General features: G+C 40.4%; 1 protein-coding gene and 1 long non-coding RNA gene across 51 annotated transcripts in view; one reads left to right on the top strand and one right to left on the bottom strand.

The window, feature by feature from the left end:
• Positions 1-22617, bottom strand: part of KCNMA1 (potassium calcium-activated channel subfamily M alpha 1) — a 755234-nt gene that overhangs the window by 20639 nt on the left and 711978 nt on the right. For 41 of the 50 annotated variants that reach the window (XR_003121084.1, XM_025395822.1, XM_025395829.1 and 38 more), the window contains 2 exons: positions 15507-15620; positions 10535-10665 (listed from right to left, as the gene is read on the bottom strand). Coding sequence is in view for 49 of the 50 variants with exons in the window: in XM_025395822.1 (XP_025251607.1) it covers positions 10535-10665; positions 15507-15620 (245 nt within the window). In the remaining variant the exon portion in view is untranslated. Of the gene's footprint in view, positions 1-10534; positions 10666-14627; positions 14709-15506; positions 15621-22617 lie in introns of all 50 variants that reach the window. The other 9 variants (XM_025395840.1, XM_025395842.1, XM_025395812.1 and 6 more) reach the window with 1 other exon arrangement.
• The window catches only part of LOC112631186, an 88650-nt gene that overhangs the window by 9714 nt on the left and 56319 nt on the right, over positions 1-22617 (top strand). The window contains exon 2 of the long non-coding RNA XR_003121085.1: positions 2477-2695. This is a non-coding gene — a long non-coding RNA (uncharacterized LOC112631186). The remainder of the gene's footprint in view (positions 1-2476; positions 2696-22617) is intronic.

Genomic DNA, 22617 nt, shown 5'->3' with positions numbered 1-22617 from the left:
CAAAATTGTCCTCTCATGTAGTATAGTAAATTTTAAAGACTTCCTAACCAAATATTGTAGACAAAGTGAAAAATTAGAAAGTCAACCAGAATGGATTTATCAGAACCATAGCTTAGTACTTATAAGACCTTAATACAAAGGTTGGCAAATCTGGCTCTTGGGCCAATTTTTCTCTGTCATCCATTATTTTTTTTAAATAAGGTTTTGTTGGGGCCCAGGCATGTCCATTTGTTTATGTATTGTCTAGGGCTGCTTTGGTGCTAACAAACTCAGAGTTAAATAGTTGTAACAGAGACTATGTGGCCCTCAAAGGCTGAAAATATTTACCATCTGGCTCTTTACAAGAAAGTTTGCTGATCCATTCCTTAGTATAATACGAAAAGCACTGCATACCATGGGGAAGGGATTTTACTCAATGAATGATTTGGGGGAAACTGGCTCTCTGATAAAAAGTTTTCGACAATATGGTAATGATGAAACAATGGTTCCTTGGCATGACTCACATTGTACAGACATGAATGTTATGCTTTCAGATAATATTTAATGGCAAGGTAATAATTATATAACACTAAAATGTTTTTTAAAAGTAGGATCCCCAAAACACCATGAATCACAATTCGTGTTAAAAATGCATACCTGCAAAACTATTGGCTAGTGAAATTAACTCTTTCTGTATTTGAAATTTAATTTTAAGAGTACCCACTTTAAAATATTGAATCTTTATGATACTGGGTTTTAAGTTTTAATATGATTTTTAACTGGCTTTTTCGTACTAATGATTCCTTTTAATGTTTTCAATTATCAAATGTTGATAAAATGTAGAGATCATTTTTATTATTAAACTTTATAATATACACTGTTTTATAATATAACAAATCATGCACTTATTACTTTTTAAATTGTTATTTTTTAATATAAAACTTCAATGTTTAATGGAAAACTACCAGAAAAATGATATCCTGTTTATTATTATGGTCACTCATTTTTATTTCTACCACAAAGTGTTACAAAAAGTACACAATGCTCTGATTTGGGGATTTCCAAAGGGAAAAATAACGCATAACTGAACAGATAGACATATTTATGTGAATGTAACTGTAAGTAGTACATAAAAGTTCTACTTAGTAGTTAACTCTTAGTGATATAATTTTGTTGTTTTCCTATAATTTTATTTTATATATTTTCTGCTGTGAAAATATATTTAATTTAAATTTCCATAAAAAAGAAAGTAAATGTTACAAAATAGTTAAAGGCAAAACATGTAGCCACAAACAAAAATATAGCAAACTGTTTAATCTCAAGATGCTTGATAGTTCTCATGTTCCGCATGCACTTTTTACACATAAAAACTATGAATTCACTATATAAAATATGTATTTACCTCATTACATACAAATTAAAAACTGATATGCTTCAAAACTATCATAAACACAATTAAAGGGCCTCCTAGGAAAAATAACAATCAGCACTTGCCATAATGCATGAGATGGCTCAGTATGATGAGAGTGTAGACTGGTAAAATTGTTTCTTGGAGATATCACGACAATATGTATCAAGAAATTTTAAAATGTCCATATATGTTTTTAAAAAACCAGTACATTTGCCTCAATGTAATAAGTTGCTACTTGTTCAAAGATTTAAGTACAATAATTTTTATTATAGGATTAATCATTACTATAACAAAAATTTTAAAAAGCTAAATAGCCAACAATTTAGTGATAAATAGATTCTGGAGCATCCACAGAATGGAATCTCATAAAGTCCTATGGAGGCTCTGCAAATCATGACACCAAAGAAAATAATAAACTACTCTGGATAAAATATTAACTGAAAAGGGAAAAAATAACCAACCTATAACATGAGATATTTCTGCATTTATCTATCCATTTAGAAGGAAAGACACCAAAATATTAACCATGCTTGTCCTTGGTGTTGGAAACATAGGCCATTTATATTTTCTTCTTTATATGTTTTCTTTTTCTTTTTATATGTTTCTTCTTTATATGTCTTCTTTTATATGTTTCTGTGCTTTCCAAATTTTCATCAAGAAGTATGAATAACTGTTCTAATAAAAACACATTTTTTTTTAAACGAAGGGCACTATAGGTTATCCATTGCAATGATAAGTCTAGAAGATCAGCCAGGGAGGTTATTGTTTTGTCAAATCTTTGGGATTTGACCCGAACATGGTCCCAATTCTGTGTTGAAATCGGCTATACCCAAATCTTTTTGATCAGTCACTGACATTTATTGAGCACCTACTAATCGTTGGGCCTTGGTTTAGCCTGAAATTGTGTGAAAGTCAAAGAGTGCATGACTTTTAGAATTGCTCATCAACAGGTACAATTTCAAAGTCAGTCCCAGGGTTTTACAGGTGTCTGAATAACTCTGGGACCACTCATATCTCTGAGCATAATTGTCTGCTCTCTGAGCTGGCACTGCATCCCAGATGGCTCTCCTTGATTTTTCCATGCAGGCATCCAGGAGCAGAGCTGTGGGGCAGAAGAATCTGTGATGACAGAGAATGATGATGTATTTTTGCCAGCAGATGCTCTTGCTTCTGTTTTGATACCCCAATATTTGGATGCAGAGAAGGACTCTGAGCATTGCTGACGGGTGTGCTCTGCACGCCTATCTCTTCGGGATCTGAATAATTTGGTGGAAAGACAATGCCTTCCCTGGAAAACGGTGTCAAGTCAGTCATATTGGAGGGTGGAAATTTCTTTATGTGATGGGAATGAGGGTTGGGGGAGGCACTTCATGGAGCATTCAGCAGTCTGCAATTAAACATCACTCCAGGGCTTTCTGCATAGGTGATGGTTGTTTCTGCATCATGGAGCAAACCAGGTGCTAGAACTTCAAATGCCAATTACCATAGGCGCTTCCTGTGGAGGAAACCTCTCTACAACTCACCTGACCCAGAAGGCACACATTTTTTTCTGGGTTAACATAAATGCTAGAATTGAAGAAATACAAAATTCTAAAGGCAGGATTGTAACATGTAGGTGAGATCCTTTGCCTCCTAAGCTTTTGTCCTGCCAGTCTTTTCTGTGCCTTACCATGAAACCTGTGCTAGAAGTCTTCTGGGAAGCTCTTATATATGGCAGGGTTAGTCTTCAGGGATGCTTCAGGCAGAGACCTTCTCAATGGCTATCCTTGCGTCACATGGGCATTGGGGAGCATAAGACAGCTGAGTTAGGGTCCTGTTCAGAGCCTAGGATCAGGCGACCTGTATAGTCTAAGGAATACAGGAGTCCCTCTTCCCACTGCCAAGGACAAGGTTCCAAACCTGACTAGTGAAGCCCTTCTTCTGATTAAGGCAACATGGCTCCCTGGTTATGAGTACGGACTTCCAAATCCAATTAGTGTGGCTTTTAATACCTACTTTGCTATCCAATAGCCACAACAATGAAAAAGTTGCCTAACTTTTCTCTGCCTCGAATTCCTCATCCGTATAACAGGGATGAAAAAACAAAACAAAACAAAAATTTATAGATTAGAGTTAAATGAGAGTATGTGTGAAACTTCCGATAGACAAAGCATACTTAAAACACGGGAGTTCATCAGAAGAACCATCAACTAGCAATGCAACCAATTTAGACAATTCCCTCTCCCGGTATCTCTGCGTTCTGATTCTAATCTCTGAGAGCTGGCTCAGAACACAAGGGTGGCCCGCTTGGCCTCTAAAGTTTGATGATTCTCAGGTCCTATAAAAGGACACTGAGGAAACCATGAAATGCCAGGGGAGGGACCGAGGCACTGTCGCAGGGAAACCTGAGCCCACAGCGCCATCTAGCCCGCTTGGCCCACGCCCCGCTGCGCCTGCTAGTGCAACCCGCCCGAGCATCCTCCTCTTTTTTATTTTTTTAAAGTATAATTACCGGAGCTTATGTTTCACAGTTAATGCTGTCAAGCCTTTTAAACTAATTGGTCTTTTATAGAAAATTTAACTGAAAATTAACACATCTTTTAATAACATTGCCTTAACTTTAATGGCTCTCTGCCTCTCGTTTATAATTGCTCTAAAATTGTCATTTTCCATGTCATAGCTGCCATTTTTTATATTTGCTAGTTTTCATGGTGTAGATTTTTATTTTTAGTATTTTTCTTTCGTGAGGGATGAAAATGATTGGATTTTTTTTCCCTATTCCAGGGCTGCCTGGCCTGATGTGACAGCAGTGGTCTGTCCTGAATCTAGCAGGACATACCTCCATGTGCCTGATTGACACCACTGCTAGCTCTTCTGCCTTGGGACGGCCATGGGCCCTCTGTCTCCGTGTGAGCAGTCAAAATGGAGGCTCTTGAGTGGAGTGTAAGAAATAGGGTCATGGAGCAATAAATTGTTTATATAACTAAAATCACATGGCACTAGGTTAGCTTGGACTGACAGAGAACTCAGGCCTCTCCATAATACCAGGTTCAAGGGTTTGGCCCTTAATGAAAGTACAGGAAAGACAGTAAATCATGTGAATCCACATTCCAGATGGTCACACCCTCCAGTCTTACTGACATAAGTTCATTTCTGGCAAACAGAGGCCAGCTTTCTGATATTAAAGATGAGAACATGGAACCATATCTTCTGGGTACCCCTGACTCATCTACCCACTAAACTCCCAAATATTATCTAAGATGTGTGTTCATGAAAGAGAGAAAGAGAGAGGATAAGTGCACACAAACACATAAATATATATACATATATGTACATGCATATATACCAAAAAAACTGCTTCTTTGTAATTACATGTGATCTCAAGAAATACGTATCTGCTCTGTGAAAGATTTCCATATGCCTTTGCCATTCTCCGATTAGCAGAAAGTCATAAGGGGTAACACCATTCCCATTTAACGACTGGGCCCAGCTGGGCCCCAGACAGTAGAAAAGATGTGCAAGGGCTGCCAGTGAGCCAGGATCAGAAGCTACAAGTCCTAATTCATGACCCAGTTTCCCTCCTCCAAGTCACTGCCTTTGTTCTGAAAATATGAATGCACTGGACATGCAAACTCCTGCCCTGGGCATTGTGGTGCAGTGGGCAGAGCAAAGACATACCTGGCATAACTGGCTCACACTGAAATTTCTCTCTAGCTCCGGGGGGATCCTGCAGCGGGGGTCTCTCTACAGGCTGGCATTCACACTTCTCAATGTATTGTACACTGGTAATGGGGGCCTCTGCTTTTCTCTGCTCTTTCTCTTAATACTGTTATGATATGCTTTTTCTTTATTTTCTAGATTAGGTAGGTGCTACAAACCTAAAGCTTCATGAAATCTTATTTTCTAAAAAAAAGACAACACTCCCAACTCGTGTGCATTGGAACTCATTAGCTCTTGTAGTAGGTTTCCTCTTTTTCTCCTCAGGAGGAGGTGGCTCCTCACTGCTTCTTCAATAATGATGGTTCAGCGTGGTTGGTATCTGTTTAGGAAAGGTCCAAGGCTCAAGGGAAGTGGACATCATGTGCACAACCTCCTAACTCAGAGGACAAGCAAATGGCCAGAAGGCCAAGGATGCTGTCTGACCACAGACATGGTAATGCAGACACGGTAATGCAGACATGTAAGATTAGAGGCAAAAGGCAGGAGGCTGGTAAGGACAGGAAAGTGGAATGAACCAAACAGGGAAGGGACATGAATGAAGCAGGCCTGGTGGGATGCAATAGAGAGTAGTGTGGACTATGGCTAAAGGGAGCAGCTGCTCAGCTCAAGTCAATAGCTGCTTTATGGGAATCTGGGACTCCGCTTTCTGACTCTAATTTAAAGAAGGCAGGAACCCAGATTTTATATAAAACCTTATCATTTAAAAATATTGGCAACAAATTCAATTTAAAAATAAAAACTTGAGAAATGCAGAAGTTGTCTGTAGGGTGGATGTAGATTGCAACGTGACATTTCGAGACTTCTATTACAGATCTTTTATTAGAAACAAGATATCAAGCCAAGTACGATGCCAATATATTGTGCTATTTCTTCTTCTAAAATGAGTGTATGAGGATGGAGTGTCGCACAAAAAAAATAATCAGGGGTTACACTTCAGGAATCAACTCAGTGATGGGCTCGCTGTCCTAGCCAGCGTATCCAGAAACAGTGGCATTAGGAGGATGCTGGTGGCTTTCAGAAGAAGGTGGATCCTCTCACCAAGTCTGAAGTGTCTCATCCCAGACTTAGAACTTGACCGGATGTGGTCTATTGTACTTGGAATATTCAGTGTGGCCAGCAGCCTTGCCTTCTTGATTGCTCTCCTGTCTACCACATTCCAACCACAATGGCCTCCAGCTGCTTCCTCCAACAAACCAAACCCAGCTTGTCACCACTTTGCAGCTTTGGCCTTTGCAGTGTTCTCTTCTTCTGGCTTTTTCAGTGTCAGCTTCAACGTTACCTCTTAGGATAATTTTACTCTGACCACTGAGGGTAAAACAGGTCTCCACATCCATTCAAGCTCTTTCATGCTTTTTCAAATCAATTATCCTTATGTGACACTATTCATTTATTTACTTACCTATTTACTCTTAACCCACTAGAATGAAAGTTTAAATAACATGAGGGCAAGGTCTTCATCTTTCTTTTCCACAACTGAATCCCCAGCATGGGGAATCATACCTGCTGTCCAGTAAGTGCCCAATAAATGTATTGATTATAAACACTAGCAACAATAAATACATACAGAGCTTGTCATGTGCTAAGCACTGCTCTAATTGCTTTACAACCTTTACCCATTTACTCATCTCTGCAACCCTGTGACAGGTACTATTATTATCTTCATTTTAAAGATGAGAAAACTGAGGCACAGAGAGGTTAAGGTTACATAGCCAGCAAACAGCAGTTCTGGAATCCAGACCTAAGCCATCTGGCTCTTGAGTCCATGTCCAGTATTCACTTTCCAGGGTCCTAGTGGAGCTTAAATTGGGGCTAGGGTTGGGAGAAAGTGAGAGTTGGGTGAAAAAGAAATCTGAATACTCATAAGTGAGTTTGATCCCTAAAAACAGAGAGGGTTCCTTTCATCTAATGTGACTGTGTGCATCAAGATGGTATCATTCTGAAAAATACATTTCTAAGTTGTGATCTTCTTAGAGACATATATCCAAAAGCCTAATTATTCCCTCTCATCCTGTGTTTCTGCAGTTGATTTGCGAGATAAAGCCACAGGGCCATGTCTGTAACATTCTGATCTGTTCCAGGAATGCCTGTGATGAATCAAAATATTATTCTTTTAACAAATGAAGCAGTAAGCAGCAGGAGTTGGGTTACAAAGGACAATATTCAGAGAATGTTTAGACACATGATTAAATGACAATTTGGGGAGGAGTGCTAGAAAAAGGAGACTGTCGACACCTGAAGAGCTTTGTGTGTGTTGTGAAGTTGCTTATGAGTGAATGCCTGCAATGGAAGTTTACCTCTGTCTCCTGCTGTTTGGAGGACTCTCACTTTCTCAATTTATATTCCTGACAGCCGTTTTTGTTCCTTCTAGTTACTGCCTTGGCACTTGACTAATCTGCTTTTTCATACATTAGGGTTGAAGTAGAATGCAAAGAAATCACAGGTAACATCTTATCAAAACGTCTAGATCCAACTGGATTTGTGGACTCAGACCCTACTCAAGACCTCATTACGAAGTTTGTTCATCCTAGACAATGAAAATAAGACCTGGAATAATTTGATAGGCATTTTGATTAATGATTTGAAAAGTTACCATCAATGAGTTACTTAAATATGTCTTGCTTCAACACTTAAACCAAGGGTATTCACATTATTGTCCAAAAGATCCGATAGTGTAGCTAAAGTGCCTCGCACAGTTCTGGGCACTTAGTAAATGATGCTGCTGATGATAAATACAATGATAGTTACCAGATTTCTAACACCCTTTTATCCCAGGCTAGAATGCAGAAGACAAGCTGCTCTCACACTATTGCATCCAAACATGCCTTACCACACTATCCCAAACATTTTTGTTTGCATTTCAAAGGAGATGGGAGATGGCTTGTTTAAAATTTTCAAATCAATTCACTTTGAATTCTCATTTGAATTTCCAAGAACTGACTACCTACTAATGATATAGATGCTTGTGCTACTCAAATCCAGATGGGCCCCCACCTCCACCCCGTGGCTACCATATGCCCCTTTGTCTGTGTTGAGAAGAAGTTCTCTGGTGCTCAAATCGATTTTATTCCTTGGAACCAGGGCTGGTTTTATGGGTGTTCAGCCTATGTGGTTGCACAGGGTCTGTTCTCAGATGCATCTTTGTTGTTTTGTTTTGTTTTGTTTGATTTTTTGAGACAGGGTCTCACTCTGCCACCCAGGCTGGAGTTCAGTGGCTCTATATCATCTCACAGCAACCTCCACCTCTCAGGCTCAAGTGGTTCTCATGCCTCAGCCTCCCAAGAGCTGGGATTACAGTTGCGCACCACCACACCCAGCTAATTTTTAAAATATTTTTAGTAGAGACAGGGTTTCGTCATGTTGCTCAGACTGGTCTCAAACTCCTGGGCTCAAGTGATCTGCCCATCTCAGCTTTCTAAAGTGCTGGGATTACAAGTGTTAGCCACCGCGCCCAGCCCCAAGTCTCTTTTGTTTTAATACTCCGCTGTCACCATTTTGAAATTCTTAATAACCCATGAAAAATGACCTTGCAAATTACGTAGCCAGTCCTGCTAGAAACATACTGAATATCTGATATGTAGAAACATAAACAATTTTATAAATTTGGAATTTAAAAAATGTTATCAGAGTATTTTGTAGTTCTGAAAAAAAAATTCTACTGTAAATAGTTTAACCAGCTCTTAGAATAGTCTTTCTGAGATCTCTGTAATTAGGATCAGAACTAAAATAAAAATTTCTAATGAGCTGAATTACCAAAATCCATTTGAAACTGGATTTGAAGAATATGAGGCCTATGACTGAGAATACGGTGTTCTTAGGAATACATCTTACAGCTTCTATCATTCCTTCTGGCTTGCTCAAGGAGTTTGCCCAAACTGAGCCCAACATCACTGGCTGGTAGAAAGGTTAGCCTTGGTGTCAGCAGGCCATAAGAAAGATCATGAGCCCCAGGAAACCACGGGGGCCCTTTTCCAAAGACCATTTTATCTCCCTGTTGGCTTGGAAAGCCATGGCATGGCATGAAGCCCAGTCAACCTTAATTCAGATGAATGTCATTTCACAATCACTTTTAAATCCAAAGTTCTGATTTTTAACTAAGATATGCTTGCAGCTGGACAATGTTCAGGCATACAGAATAACCCAAATTAGTCTTAAAAAGCTGTATGTTTTCTTTCCTCAAATAGAGGTCCTTCTGGGACTAGCATTATTTAATGAATAGATGAGACTGCTGCATAATTAGCATATCAGTTGTTTAGCATATTCAGGAGAATAACCTTCAGCACTTTAAGAAATATATGTGTGTAAAAACTCTGAGTTCTGTTTATGGTTTTAATGTGTTCAGAAAAGCTCTTTTTCATGGATTCTCCAAAGGTCAGTTGTTGTTCAGCCTATGTCTGCATTTTCACAAACTGAGAATTTGAGAACTCCAAAATAAAAAGCTTTTCTATATAACAAATAAAGATGCTCAGTGGGAAGACTTCATAATACCCAGGCTATTACTCATTCTAAATGTCTCCTTCTGCCTTTTGCAGTGAAAGATGGCTCCATTAAGTTGGGACCTATTTTTTAATTGTTATTTGTTTTTTGGTCGCAAAAGTGAAAAAAAAAAAAAAATGTCTGATTGCAAGATGTATGTCAAGTTATAAAAGAAACCAAAGCTGTGTTTGATCCCTCGGCCAGCCCACCCTCCTCTCTCTGCCACTAACTCCTCCCTGCAGCAGATACCCTGCCAGGCCTTGCCTCCATGCCTGGTTCTCTCCCAAGGACGTCAGTCTCAGTGACAGGTCTGGTAGTCACCTTTGACCCACTGTTCTCTCCACCTCCTACTCATGTTCAATCTCTACCCAGAACAGCCAAGGCAATCCCCTTAAAACATGAACCTGATTATGTCACTCTCCAACCAAAATCCTTCAATGCCTTATTATTAAGAAAAAGTCCAAAACCATGAAAATGGGTTTCAAGGTCCTGCAGGTCTAACCTTGGCCATCCTCCTGCACCCTTGTCTCACCATGGCCCAGCCTCACAGGGTTTCTTTGCCTTCTTTGAGAGCCTCAGGTTCCTCCCTCCACCATCACCAGGTTTTGCATTTGCTCTCTTTCTTCTTCAGAGAATACTCTTCCCCCAAGATCTCCCCTCTTTACGGCTCAAATTTTAGCATAAAATGTACAACTTCCTTGGGGAATCTTTCTGGGATCCCCAAGACAAGGTCAAGTCCTCACCTATATTTCCTCCTAGCCTGCCTTGCCTTCCTTGCACTTGAGGAATTTATAATCAAACATTTACTTGTGTGATGGTTTTATAATGTGGGTCTCCCCTTCTAGAGTGTGAGCTTCCAGAAGTCTTGCTCTTCACTGTGGCCCCAGTGCAGCCCAGGGCCTCAAAGTTTGGAGGTGCTCCATTGGCACATCCTCCACCCTTGAGTGAGGAGGAGGGAACAGAATAACTCACCGCACTCATGAGCGAGTCCAGGACACTGACGGCAAACGCTGTTCCGCAGGCAAAGGGCTGCGTGAGGTACAGTTCTGTATCGGGGTCATCATCATCGTCTTGGTCCAAAAACTGAACATTAGTATCATTCACTGGAAAAAGCATAAAATAAGAATTAGTTCTGAAGACCACACACAGGTAGTGAAGCCAGAGGGAGACCAGGCTACTGGTTTAGAAACACTGAAGTCATTGAGAAGGAAACAAAAGCATGGAAGAAGCTGTAGATGGATCTTTGGCTGAGGGCGCAGTGGGACTCAATGGACTGTTCCTGTGTCACTGTTTAAGTGTCTGAGACCTGGAGAGCAATGAGTTCGAGCAGGCTTGCCCCACGGCAGGCCGCTGGAGCACCAATAGACTGTGCTGGCCAGTCCTTTGGCATAGTTTTAGGATCATGACCTAAAAACACCTTCCAGTGCTTTTTGGTAATGAAGTCCTTTGAGAGATGGACATATTTCAATGATGAGCAGCCATGCTGGGATAGTCATTTTAGCCACAAAGAAAAGAAAGCAGCTTATTGGGAGTAAGGAGCGCTGGAAGGGGAGCACAGCAAGGCAGATAGCAAGGAATGCACCCGCAGGCCTATCCCACAGCCTACCCACTGGGATTGGCCTGGGTAGTTCCCCGGGGTCCCAGGCCCTAAATCTACGTCCACACCCAACAGGCCCTGTTTAATACACAGGAAACCCCAGGTGGGACGAATGCCTGGCTGTCTCTTGCTGCTTGCTGACAAGGACTTGCTCTGAATTTTGAGTTGCATGGGGACGTCCCATGTTCTCCCTTTCCCCTCCTAAACAGCTCAATCTTTTATGTGCTTGCGTTCAAGCAGTTGCAGCATTGGATGCTGTATTTCATTTCCATCTGAGGATTCCTCAAGGACTCCTCCCGCACGCACGTGCAGACTGATTAGTTGTGTCACTCAGATGTCTTTAACTTATTAAAAATTAAATGACAAATTAATTTCCATTCCCATCTTGGCTTCGGAAATTATCAGTTTTGCAGAGCAAGTAATAGGGGAAAAGTCGGTGGGGGGATGGAAGAAAGGGGCACTCACAATTTCTGGAATAATTATTGTGCTTTTAGGAAGAGAACAGATGAGGTTTCCTTTCCCTGATTCCTTTCTAAATGTATCAACAGCTAATTCTGTTTTCTACAGTTATTGTTTTAATTTTTTAAGCAACTTTCTTGGTAACTCTTCTTTAAAAAAAAATAAAAACTTTTGTTTATTGTACGAAGCAGAATAAATGATACTAGCATGAAAGGCTAGGCATGGAATTAGTATTTTTAAATGACACCATCTTGTTTCCCTAGAGAAAGATTCTAATGGGGGAAAATCTTGGCTCTGTTCTTCCAAACTTGGTCACATTTGGGTCCCCATTGTTTCAGCAGCAATTGAATTGCAGGCTAGTGGTGAAAGTCCAAAATCCAGGCTCTGACAACTGGGCTTTAGTCCAGCCTGTGCTGCCAACTTCCTTGGGCAAAGTATTTCATCATTCTACACCTTAGTTTCTGTCTCTGTAAAATGGGGGAGTTATAGCAATTCTCTCATGAGGCTATCAGGAGGCTCATACAAATGGGATTGTGCCCAGAAAGCCTGGTCCAGCATCTGGATCATGCCATGACTTGATAAATGCCAGCTGCTATCATGATCTCCCTTCTGACATTAAATACCTGTCCACCCATTACAGCATGAAAATGCCCAGCTTCCCTCTGCCTCTCTTGGAAACACTGAAGTTCTTGCTCAGGGGTCTTTCAAGAGGTAGCTTTTCTTCACCTCCCTTCACTTGTCCAAAGGGATGTTGAAAGTCACTGTTTAGTCTTTCTGATTTGTGAATCAGAAAATGTAAACCGGAGGCCACATACGGAAGAATGTGGTTTTAGTTACTTGTAATAGCCACCAATAGTATGTGTGGCAATGCTCCAAAAAGCACAGCATCTGTTATCTGTTATCAGGAAGACGGGAAAGGGTTGGTACCAGATATGGAGGTGAAGTGACTCCAAGTAGTGGGAGGGGACTCCAGATTGTCAGTGAGCTAGGCATTTGGGGTCATGGGAAAAGCACTCCAAGAGACTAGCCAGGGTCCAGTGAATACCCTGTATATTGTTCTGAAATACCCAGTCTCAGAAGGAGAGCAAGCAATGCTACCCAAGGCCTATTTCACAGAACAGTAATTATGTGGGTGCTAAGAGGTACTCACATAATCACCCCAAAGCACATGTGGTCAAACACAATTGGAATAGTCAGGTGAAACAGCTTTAACACAGTCCTTTCTTGTGAGACTCTGAGGAGCCTTTGCCATGCTAACATTAATTGAGAGTCTCCAAGTAGATGAAGAGTGGAATGTGCTACACAGCTTTGAAAGCCTGTGTGGCCTTGGTGCCCTCTGTGTCTCTTAAAATTCATTATACTGGCCTGGCCTAAGGCAGAACACATCTCAGAACATGTAGATAAATAAGAAGTATTCGTGGGGGATGTGGGAGGTGCAGTGGTCTGAGGAGGGCGCTATAGCAGCTAGAGAAATAGGTTTCAAGGCAGAAGATAAGGGTGGTGTGAGCACCTCAAAGATTCTCTGAACACAAGGAAGAAATCTGGTGTAGGACAAAGGCTTCTGGAGAGTCAATGATGCTAATCAAATATCAGAATTGTTGCCTTAGGTTTGGGGCACCAAGCTTTTCCTTTTCTCTTCTACTAATGAAAAATTAAGATATCCTAGTTAGTCAGCTGCACGTGAATTTCAAATAGAAAATGAAATTCCTGGCAGTGAGGATTCTGAAATGCTGCTGTAGGTTTGTGAGATGGAGATGTTTGGATTAATTTTCCAACCAGAGGTGTGGACCACACAAGTCCTGGGTCTCTTATGGCCCTCCAGTTCTGAGGAGAGCAATCCAGAAACCTAGGGCTTTTAAACAACTACACTAAACACGAAAAAAACACCCATCCTATGGTTGGAAACAGAAAATAGTGTGATACTCTCTGACCTGAGTGAATTTGTCCTGATAAATAGCTATACCTACAATAATGTGGTGTTGAGTGGTGGACAATTTATTCCTTAGTTTCTAGACACCTTGCAAGCAAGATTACTGTGTTGAAAGTCTGCTCCCTTATTTTGAAATATATTTTTGGGCCAAGAAAATGGAGTGTTCATTTCATTTGTGAGTCATGTGAAGGCAGGTGCTCCCAACTCTCTATCCACTCCTCTGCTGAGCAGCACTTTTGCTGTCTCTATTTAGAAGATCAATCCCCAGTTCTGAGACCTGCTGCTGATGGGTGCCCTTCATGGAGTTATTAACCAAGTCATGGGGAAGTGGGGAAGAGCCTGATAAATGCGGTCATGACCGGAGGCCTTTATCTTCCACCTGAGTCCATTGTGAATCTCTCAGAGAGGGCTCTGGGCTGGGAGTGGGCGCCAGATTGCAGGGCTGCACCTGGGTGGCTGCTAACCTTATCCTCTGCACCCTTCTTGAAATCTGCCTTTAGTAAAAAAAGTTCCCCTAGGGACCAGGGGTTTTTATGGCTTCAGAACCAGAGCTTCTGAGAAATGCCCTAGTAGGGGGGCAGGGGAAGGAAAATAAAGTCAGAATAAAGAAAAATAAACAGCTGGAGGGAAGGTGCCATCTTAGGTTTCTTATCTTAAAATTTTGATATTCTCCTTTGACTTCCTCTGACAGCTGTGAAGACATGTCACTCAAACTGACAGTGTATTGGAAGAGGAGTAGAAGGGAGAAGGTGGGAGAGCGGGGTGACAAAAAAAAAGTGAGGAAAAAAGGCTCAGGCCAGAGAAAATGAATTAGAGCAAAGATGCTTTGGAAACAACTGCCAGGTCAGATGGGTGTGATCAAAGGTTTACTGATGCTGTGTGGGGAAAAAAATCACTAAGAAAGGCCAGAACAAGACAGTCGATTCCAACCAGAGCCACAAATAAAACACATTCAAAGCAGTGCCATGGGGTAGCCTTTCTGTTACAGCCGGCGAAATAAAAACAAGCTGATGATAGTTGGAAACACCAACAACAGAACAAAAGGAGATACTGATGTGAAGGAAAACAGTGCTTCTTACCCAGTTCAGTTATCATTAGAATGTGCGTCCCACTGTTTTTTTCCTGATTGACTGATACCAAAGGCAACTTGCCCGGTTTAGCTAATTGGATACAGCATTTAAGGGTTGGGGAAAGGGAGTGGAGGAAAGTACAGAAAAAGAAGAGAGTGAGGGAATAACAGAGGAAACATTCTCAAGTAAAGGGACCCCGGACCACAGGTAGTTTGTATTTGTCTTGGGGGAAGAGGCCACTCTACAGTTTTGCACACTTAATAATGGTCATAGGGAGTGCCATGACCAGGTTAGAAGTTAGATTCTATTGTCCAACCAATATGGCCCTCAAAACCCCATCATTTTGGGGGCCAGAATGGCATTTGCTGAAAATGGCTTTTGGCTGAGATAGTCAACTATAATACGTTAAATGTGGAGTTATTACACATTAGCCCAGGGCTTCTACCTTGTTTCCAAAATGGGTTTGGCTTAGATCCGAGGCTTTGCATATCAGTGGAGGGCTCAGATTGTAGGAGCTGTCTAGACAGAATGCTCAAAAGAGGTTCTTACAGTAAAAATCACCAGAAAGAATCCATGAACTAAGCCTTTCCTCCTTTCCTCTCCATTCCCAATTGTATGCCCCAATTGCAAATCCATCATCTCATGCTCCTTTGCAAACAGTGACCAGCATGAAGGAAACTGTCTATTCATCTCAGAAGAAAGATAGATCAGTTTTCCCTTCCAGTAATCTGCCATATTTCTACCCATACCTTTCTCCCAGCTCCCTCAAAACAAACCCCATAGCAACTACAAAGTTGAAAGGGCTAAGAAACAAACCAACCTCCTCATATCCTTTGTGGTTTGAAAGAGAGAACAAAAATCCCCCCCAAAGCTGACATTGACCCCTACCTAGTTCAGTGATGATGGGGATGTTGACCCCAGTTGTGATGGATGGTTGACGTAACATCCCGTGCACTGGGCTGTTATCTGGAGAGGATCTATCCATTCCTGGAGGTGTGAACCCTGGAGGGAAACAGAGGAGGAAGAAAAATCAGAGAAGTAGAAAATTTGGAAAGAGAATACACTATATACACACAACCCAAAAATGTAGCTTAAGCATTATTCACAGGTCAACAATTAGTATTCCCAGGATAAACTGTGATGAGTTTTTTATTCTTTAGAAGGACAAGGTAGGAAACCATTATAATCGTAACTCACTTCATAGTTCTCTAAAAAGTCTGGACTCCACACCAATTATTTATTCTGCTCATAAATTTTGCCTCCCATCTCTTTCCAGGGACACAGGAGAATTATCCCCTGTTCCCCCTTGCAGTTAGATATGGCTATGTGACACATGAAATGCTCTGGCCCATGAAAAGTGAACAGAGCAATGCATATCACTGCTGGTTCAGGTATTGGATGGCCATCTCTCTCTTCCCAGGCCATGGCAACTGTGAGGACACAGGTTACCATGGAGATGAAAGCTAGACAGCATCACTGGACAGTTGTCCAGACCCACAAAGCATTCTGAGTGAGTGAAAAATAAAGCTGTGTTGCTTTAATCCTCTGAGATTTGTTTGTTTGTTTGTTTGTTGTTACCACAACATAACCTAACCTGGCCTGACTGTTACCGTAAACCAATCAATTTCTTAGCCTCTTGCTGGCGAGTGACTTAGGCCTCAGTTTTCACAGAGTTCTGGCCAATGGGAGGTGTAAGGAAATCTTCCTGGGGCTTTCAGGAAGTGTTTCTTTGCTCTTAAAATGAAACACATAGGAAGAGATTCTCTTTTAATTTACTGAGCACTGTTTTATGTGCCTTAGTGTCAGGAACTGAGGCACCAGCTAAGGGCATAACTAACTTAGTGATATTGGCTCAAGTGAATGACAGGAAAAGCTGTCCTGGAGTTCCTGGGGCAAGCAGCCTGGAGCCATCTCACCTCAGGATTTCTCCCTATGTGAGATTTTATACACATAAACACACACACACACACACACACACACATGTATTTATACATATACATACACACAATATAATACGATGTACATATTTTATCTGTTTAAGCTAAATGGAGAAGGAGTTTACTTGCACCTAAATCCTCCTGACTGATGTATATGCCACCTGCTTACGGCTGATCCCTTGAACTTCTGAGCGTGGCCAACACAGACCACATAAGGTATATGTGGACACGGGAAAATTGGAAAGCAGCCTGCTGGGTCTCCAATTTTGCAGTTTGGGCTTCTTTGGGTCTCAGGTCCAAGTCCCAAGTACATACCTGGATGAGGTTGGAACAACTGTAACTTTTAGTTTAGTGAGAGTGAGAAATATCCTGGCTAGGCAGAATGGCTGCCTCGTTAAGGTTTTGGATGGACACATATCAATATTAGAAATCCATTTACCTCCTGCATTCATCTGGTGAAAATTATTTTTTCTAATGAAGCATATGGCATCTCCACGCAAGTGGCAAGACCCAGTGCACTTACATTTAGATGACAGGCAAGCATTCACATTCACTTCGGTTTCTCATTTTTGCCCTCAGCAGAATGCTACATGGGCTTATCAATGAATTAGGGATGAATTTTAGGAACAAAGTCACTCACTAAATTTCCAAGGACAAAACTCCAAATAGATTATTATGTGTCCAGATCCCTGACTCACTTTCCAGCAATGTGACAAGATTGTGTTGAGTCTGGCATTTTGGCTAGGTGTGAGTCAGGAATGAAATAAGGGAGCTCAATAATTGCCTATTGTTTTGGAGGTGCATAATGCATAAAATGCCAGAGAAATATAAAAGGATTTTCTTACTTTCTGCTGTCCTGTGTATACATTTCTTATCACTGAGTGCCATACTTTCAAAAAGAAAAACAAAGTTTTACTTAATATCCATTCCCTGACTGCACTTAAATTGACTCTTTACATTGATATACTATGAAAAGGGTAAGTCATTTGATTGACATTGTAGTGTCCATCTTTTCAAACTTTGGAATATGTGTTTTTCAGCCAACCACATAACCAAAAACATGCATTTTTAAATGCTAGCTATTTTCTTCCTCTAGGATGGTGAAGGGGAAACTAAACTGTTTTCATCAGAAGTTTCATTCAAAAGCATGAAAAACTGGAAGTGACAGCTGTGCAGATTCAGTGGATGTGACGTTTTTGAATTTCTTCAACTTGACAAGTAAACACCTTAAATCGGTAATGCTATATGCATAATACATGGCCTGTATTTTGACATCCATCATCAAATGCTGACTTGAGAAAATACGGGTTTGTACGTCAAGGAATAGCACCCGTAAAGCAGGGAGAAATGCAGGTCACACGATATTAGGAAAACTGTATTTCATTACAGAACTCGCAACAAGCCACAGCATCCTTTTATTTCATCTTATTTAAAGATTCCATTTTCAGCTGTGAAAAGACTCAATTCCTTTGCATGAAACCTTCATTTAGAAATGACATGCTTGCTTCATAGGCTTCTTTCATTTTGCTTTCATATTCCATTTTCCCCTTCAGTCATCAGGCCTGGTTCCATTAGCATCTGCAACTGACAAACTATGGTGGGTGTCCAAAGACATCTCTCCATTGAAGGCCTGACTCTCCCCCATGCGTGACTCCCCAAAAAAGTGTGCTTTTATTGGCAAGAAAACTTCATGCCTCTTTGTGCTTCCCTACTTTTCTAGTCACAAATTTTTAAAAGAAAAAGTCAACAACAACAGCAAAATTGGTTTCCTCTTTTCCCCTGGTATAGAGTTATGTTAAAAGTGAACACAATTTATTAGCATTATTTCTTTCTTAGGGGTTCTGATATGGGAAGATGATAGTCAGAAATGGCAGGATGCCCCAGATTCCTTAAATGGCTTTGGAGAGAAGAGAAATTCAGGCACCTTCCATACAGGGATGAGGCAATTCAGCCTTTGATGCCACAGGATGGTGTCCACCCCATTCCTCATAGCTGCATTTGATAAAGGGGCAGGTCTAAACTGTGGCCCAGTCTCTGACCGTCTTGCTCCCCTTCTCATTATTGCTTGCAGCCATGGTTATATCGTGGGTAGCACCTGAAGTCTCTCTACATTAAACAACCCCCTAGTTCTGCATGTGAAAGCACTGGCACGTGGAATATACTCCAGGGATCTACAGCTAGAGAACAGTGAAACTGGGAAACACTCCCTTCATTAGTTAAACTAACACTTGGGAAATTAATTTTAGAAACAACCATATATTTTGCCAGAAAAGATGACTAAGAATATCACCATCAGAGACGTGGAATGAGAAGTCCTCAATCAGGAAAAGACTGAAGTTTAAATCATCCACAGTCAAAGCTATCATCAGATGGGCTCCTGATTCTTTAGCTATGTCCCCATAGCACTTTGTTGATCATGGCCACGGGAGGCAAGTTTTGTGCTAAAAATGACTTCCATATGTTTGTTGGCCATTTGTATATAACATCACTAATGATCAGGAAAATGCATATCAAAACCACAATGTGATACCACCTTATTCCTGCAAGAATGGCCATAATCAAAATTTCAAGAAACAGTAGATGTTGGCATGGATGCAGTGAACAGGGAACACTGCTGGCGGCAATGTAAACTACTACAGCCACTATGGAAAACTCAAAGAACTCAGTGTGGAGTGTGGAGATTCCTCAAAGAACTAAAAGTACATCTTTTAGTTTGATCCAGCAATCCCACTACTGGTATCTACCCAGAGGAAAAGAAGTCATTATTCAAAAAAGATACTTGGACATGCATGTTTACAGCAGCACAATTCACAATTGCAAAATCATGGAACCAACCCAAATGCCCATTAATCAATGAGTGAATAAAGAAACTGTAACATGATATATATATATATATATTGAATATATACATACAGTCATACAAAGGAATGAATTAACAACACCTGCAGCGACCTGGAAGAGATTGGAGACTATTATTCTAAGTGATGTAACTCGGGAATGGAAAAACAGACATTGTATGTTCTCACTGGTATGTGAGAACTAAGCTATGAAAATGCAAAGACATAAGAATGATACAGTGGACTTTGGGGTCTTAGGGGTTAAGAGTGGGAGGGGAACGAGGGATAAAAGACTACAAATGTGCAGTGTATACTGCTTGGGTGAAATGGTGCACCAAAATCTCACAAATCACCACTAAAAAACTTACTCATGCAACCAAACACCACCTGTACCCCAATACCCCAATAACTTATGGAAACAATAAAAATAAAATAATAACTTCCAAAGACCACCTGACCTCCTTACACTGAAGTTTTCTCCCCACTCCAATCTTCAGTGGCCAGTGTGGCAGGCTTTCGTTATCTATTTTATTCATTCAGCATGAGGCATAAATGCCTTGACCAACTTTATCTCATGACAAGTATTCTCATTCCATATACTGTATAAGAACTTTAGGTCAGAGACTGGATTTTCATTTCTTCGAACTTCCCAGATTATCTACAAAATGCCCAGCACATAGAAAAGAAATAGAATGAAATTGTTAACAGCATGGGCTGTAAAGTCAGGTGTCATGGATTCAAATTCTGGCACCTCCACTTATGAGCCATGGCACTATAAACATTGTGCAGACTCTCTCCAAGTCTGCTTCTCCATCAATAAACCAGAAATACCTCCTACACAGGACAATTGTAAGGCTAAAATAAAATAAAATAAAATAATGTATTGAAAACATTTAGTACAATACCTGGTATGAAGCAAGTACTCAAAAATGCTGGCTACCAATATTAATATTTTATTAGACATACATTAAGTATTGTGGATCACTTCCCCTTCCATATGGACAAAGAACTGAAGAAGTATTTAGTAGATTCTTAAAAAAGAATTTTTACACAGAGAAAATCCTAGAATATTAATGAGAAGGCAATGAGCATTTGTGTGTGTGTGTGTGTGTGTGTATATATATTCTATATACTGTATAAGAACTTTAGGAATATATGTATACATATATACACACACACACACAACATTCCTAAAGTTCTATATGTATACATATATGTATATATATACACACACAAATATTCCTAAAGTTCTTATACAGTATATGTATACATATGTATACATATATACACACACACAATATTCCTTATGTGATCATATGTGTATATGTGTATATATATACACACACACAATATTGTGTGTATATGTATATATATGTGATCATATGTGTGTATATATATATACACACAGACACAATATTCCTTATGTGATTATAAGGAAAGAAGGACTATGGCTCAGACAAGATATACACAAGTAATGGCTGGAAAAGGGTTCCAGGACAATGTAAACCCAAGTGCATTAGAAAATAAGAAAGGCTCAATGGCATTGTTTTTATGAGACTCAAAGCAAAGGCAAGAATGCTCTAGATCTAAACTGGCTAATAATTGAGAATGAAGAAGAGAGAGGGAAGGCTGAAATAGAACCCCAAGAAAAAAATAGCCAACATTTATTGAGCGCTTACTATGTACTAAATGTTGCTCATGCAATAACTTTGGTTCTGAGAACCATTCTATTTATATACTACTATTTTTCAGAGGAGGACACTGAAGCACAGAGAAGGTAACCTACTTGCACCAGGACATACATCTGGGAATTAGCATATCTCAGAGCGGAACCCAGGTAAACAAGTCCCAGAGTCCCCTCTAAGCTGCCACGCCATATTGCTTCTTATGTGCCAGACTGGGCTAAGGGTTTTTTCACAGGCCACCATGTTTATTCCTCATAACAGTCCCTGTGTGTTTAGGGACTGTTAATATTTGCATTTTGTAGAAGAGGAAAATAAGATTCGGAGCAGTGGCGTAACTGGCTCAAGTATACCCAATTGGTAAGTGGCTCCGGGAGCCGCAGCCAGGCAGTCTGACCTCAGACTCCTGACACCTGCAGGCTGTGCCGCATCCCTGACTTGGGTGCTGGCCTTCTCCTTCTAGGTATGGTCCCTGGCAGGCAAGTCTGAGGCCTGAGCCAGTCTTACTTTTTATTGTTTTCACTTTTAAACAATAGCAGATAACAACTGGGACCCATTGTAGTTATGCTTAACTTGCTGTGGTATGGCAGCATGCACAACTCAGTACATACAATAAATGCTTTATTACAGTACTTTTCCATGGGGGAAACACAAAGTACTTTCTAAATCTTCCCTAGTTAAATCCCCGAGCCTTTCCAGGGAGAGACGGAGATGGAAATTCTTATCAATCATCTCCCCTAGAATAGATGGAGAAATGAAGGTAAGTGCTTCCCCCACCCCCATAGACTTAACATAAAGGAATTGGTTCAAATGGTGGGCCAAATTATCTTTTATTGTGTGCATATAAATGATGGTTAGAAATCCATATGCTACGTTAAACTAGGGAAATAAATTAGGCCGAGTCATCTAGGTTTGCTGAGACAGGTATTCAATATGAAGTTGTAAAAGGGAAAGATCACCTTTAAAAATGATCTATAAAGACATGTTAAAATCAAGAGAAACATCTCATATTACATCATCTATGAGATGAATTAAATTTCCTGTTAATGCCAGGAAAAAAAATCTCAAAGGCAAATGTCAGATGAAGTGCAGATCAATAAAAATATTTTGATAAGTAAATGCAACAATGCTGTTTAACACATGATTGGCAACTGCTGAAACATAAATTATCCAAATTTCCCATTGCTGCTTATGGGAAAATTATGCAGATTAGAACTTGATTAGGCTTATATCATGAGACTCAATTTGGACTTTTAATCTATTAAGCTCCAATAAATGAGGCATCTGAATAGCTCCCCTGAGCAACTACGGTAATAGCCACAGCAGTCATTTCTGCAGTACGTATTCCAACAAATGCTTCAGCAGCTGAAGTAAAGAAAATTCCATGTATAGAAGTACAATTGCTTTCTAACTTGTAGGGGAGGAAAGTCCATGCACACAGGGTTGATTTGGGAAATAGGTTTTTGGAAATGACTGCAAGAAAAATCTAGCCAAAGGAAAAACCTCAGTTAAACCTTGTAATATTTTTTCACAGTAGTTTTCA

Source organism: Theropithecus gelada, chromosome 9 (assembly GCF_003255815.1).
Source record: "Theropithecus gelada isolate Dixy chromosome 9, Tgel_1.0, whole genome shotgun sequence".
Lineage (NCBI taxonomy): Eukaryota > Metazoa > Chordata > Mammalia > Primates > Cercopithecidae > Theropithecus > Theropithecus gelada.
This window is presented reverse-complemented; position numbering and strand designations above follow the sequence as displayed.